This window comes from Phyllopteryx taeniolatus, chromosome 5 (assembly GCF_024500385.1).
Source record: "Phyllopteryx taeniolatus isolate TA_2022b chromosome 5, UOR_Ptae_1.2, whole genome shotgun sequence".
NCBI lineage: Eukaryota > Metazoa > Chordata > Actinopteri > Syngnathiformes > Syngnathidae > Phyllopteryx > Phyllopteryx taeniolatus.
In genome coordinates, this window is record NC_084506.1 from 15,684,370 (window position 1) to 15,687,330 (window position 2,961).

The 2,961-nt window shown below is 39.2% G+C and overlaps 1 protein-coding gene across 1 annotated transcript in view; it reads right to left on the bottom strand.

Annotated features, from left to right (window-relative positions):
• Nucleotides 1-363: 363 nt before the first annotated feature.
• Nucleotides 364-2,961, bottom strand: part of arsa (arylsulfatase A) — a 14,331-nt gene continuing 11,733 nt past the window's right edge. The window contains exon 8 of the mRNA XM_061773433.1: nucleotides 364-2,961. This exon is cut by the window's right edge and continues 162 nt beyond it. Within this exon, the coding sequence (XP_061629417.1) occupies nucleotides 2,828-2,961 (134 nt within the window). The 3' untranslated portion in view covers nucleotides 364-2,827.

A 2,961-nucleotide genomic window follows, 5' to 3' on the forward strand; every position in this document is an offset into this window, starting at 1 on the left:
GCTGGTCTTTTTGTCTTTATTGTTACAACACAACACACACTCACCGTAATATTGTATACTTAAAATATAAAATTTTTTTGCTCTTAAAAATAGGACTTCATTGTCATGAGATTTTGTTTTAACATCATGACTTTATTCTCTTAAAATTAAAACTGATTGCAATGACTTTTTAAGTAACGGCTTTCTTGTACTAGCTATCAAAACTTTATTTCTTAAGTAATTTCAGTGTTTATTCTCGCAAAATTAGGTTTCTATTGCAAATTACGACTTTCGTCCTTTTCTTTTGCAATTTGCTACTTTATGCTGCCGACAACACCAATTTGTCGTGGATAAAAAGATACCCAATAAGACAAGAAAAGACGGTTGGAGGTGACGATCTGATCTTTTACTGAACATGGGTATACTGTGGTATACATGTACAAGAAAACAACAACAAATTCAACCAATAGGAGCAGCCCAGTTCGCTTTTTTTTTTTTTAATCATCTGCTACATTATATTACATCGTAATAGTATTTTATCGTTGTCAAATGTCAAAACAGGTCAGAATTGACTTGAACAATACGTTAAGTGCTAGCAAACATCTTGTTAGCCCAACAGCAACATTAGCCAAGTCATTGTTAACGCTTTCAGCCAACTGCCACAGTTCAACCTTTGTGGATTGCGCTGATGTGTGAGAATCTACACTGAAAAACGAGCAAGCACATTATTTTTTTTTTAATTGCTATTGTGGCAGTAATTTAAAAAAGGACCACTGGCCAGTGGTTCTGAAACTATTTAAAATCAAGTACCACCACAAAAAACAACAACGTAGCTCTCTTGTAAATATAGGGAATAATAAAACTACTTAAAGAATGAGTTACATTAAAATTTTACCTAAGTACAATTTTGAAAACAGTCCTACAAGATTAAATGCAACTGTATTTTACTTAAAAGTTAAACACAGCTGAACTGTGCTTCACAAATGTTCTGTGCTGGATAAAAAAAAACATAACATATGCACAGTTGTGCTGGATAAAAAAGAAAAACATGCACAGTTTGAACATACAGTGGGTACAGAAAGTATTCAGACCCCCTTAAATTTTTCACTTTTTATATATATATATATATATATATATATATATATACACACAGCACCCCATATTGACAGAAAAAAATTATTGTTGAATTTTTTGCAGATTTATTAAAAACGAAAAACTGAAATATCAAACAGCCATAATTCAGACCCTGTGCTGTGACACTCACTTAACTTGGGTGGTTTCCATTTCTTCTGATCATCCTTGAGATGGTTCTACACCTTCATTGGAGTCCAGCTGTGTTTGATTATACTGATTGAACTTGATTAGGAAAGCCACACACCTGTCTATATAAGACCTTACAGCTCACAGTGCATGTCAGAGCAAATGAGAATCATGAGGTCAAAGGAACTGCCTGAAGAGCTCAGAGACAGAATTGTGGCAAGGCACAGATCTGGCCAAGGTTACAAAAACATTTCTGCTGTACTTAAGGTTCCTAAGAGCACAGTGGCCTCCATAATCCTGAAATGGAAGACGTTTTGGACGACCAGAATCCTTCCTAGAGCTGGCCGTCCGGCCAAACTGAACAATTGGGGGAGAAGAGCCTTGGTGAGAGAGGTAAAGAAGAACCCAAAGATCACTGTGGCTGAGCTCCAGAGATGCAATCGGGAGATGGGGGAAAGTTCTAGAAAGTCAACCATCACTGCAGCCCTCCAACAGTCGGGGCTTTATGGCAGAGTGGCCCGATGGAAGCCTCTCCTCAGTGCAAGACACATGAAAGCATGCATGGAGTTCTCTAAAAAACACCTGCAGGACTCCAAGATGGTGAGAAATAAGATTCTCTGGTCTGATGAGACCAAGATAGAACTTTGGGGCCTTAATTCTAAGCGGTATGTGTGGCGAAAACCAGCTACTGCTCATCACCCGTCCAATACAGTCCCAACAGTGAAGCATGATGGTGGCAGCATCATGCTGTGGGGGTGTTTTTCAGCTGCAGGGACAGGACGACTGGTTGCAATTGAAGGAAAGATGAATGCGGCTAAATACAGTGATATCCTGGATGAAAACCTTCTCCAGAGTGCTCAGAACCTCACACTGGGCCGAAGGTTCACCTTCCAACAAGAAAATGACCTTAAGCACACAGCTAAAATAATGAAGGTGTGGCTTCAGAACGAACTCCGTGATTGTGTTTGAATGGACCAGCCAGAGACCTGACTTAAAGCCATTTGAGCATCTCTGGAAAGACCTGAAAATGGCTGCCCACCAACGTTCACCATTCAACCTGACAGAACTGGAGAGGATCCACAAATCCAGGTGTGAAAACCGTGTTGCATCATTCCCAAACAGACTCATGGCTGTATTAGCTCAAAAGGGTGCTTCTACTAAATACTGAGCAAAGGGTCTGAATACTTATGGCTGTGTGATATTTAAGTTTTTCTTTTTTAAGAAATCTGCAAAAATGTCAACAATTCTGTTTTTTTTCTGTCACTATGGGGTGCTGTGTGTACATATGAGGGAAAAATGAACTTAAATGATTCTAGCAAAGGGCTGCAATATAACAAATAGTGAAAAATTTAAGGGGTCAATATGCTTTCCGTACCCACTGTATATAGTAATTCAGTGATTCTTTCGCATAACACTCGTGGTACTTTTACCACACTTTCAGAATATCTGACTTAGGCAATTATGCTATTAGGGTGACGAAATATAAAATTGTACAGTTTTAAGTGCCAACAGAAAGACCACAAAGAAATAAATTTGTTTTACTCCTTCATGGGTTACGGTTCGGGTTATTTCTGTTTGTTTTGAACCGTCAACACTGACAGCAGTGAGGTTTCGGACTGCACTCCGGACTGCAGCAAGGCTCCAGCTGCGGGTCGCTTCCTTTCCCGATCTGACTCTCTCCGAACGACATGGATGCTTCAAACTGCTCCTTGACTTTCTTGA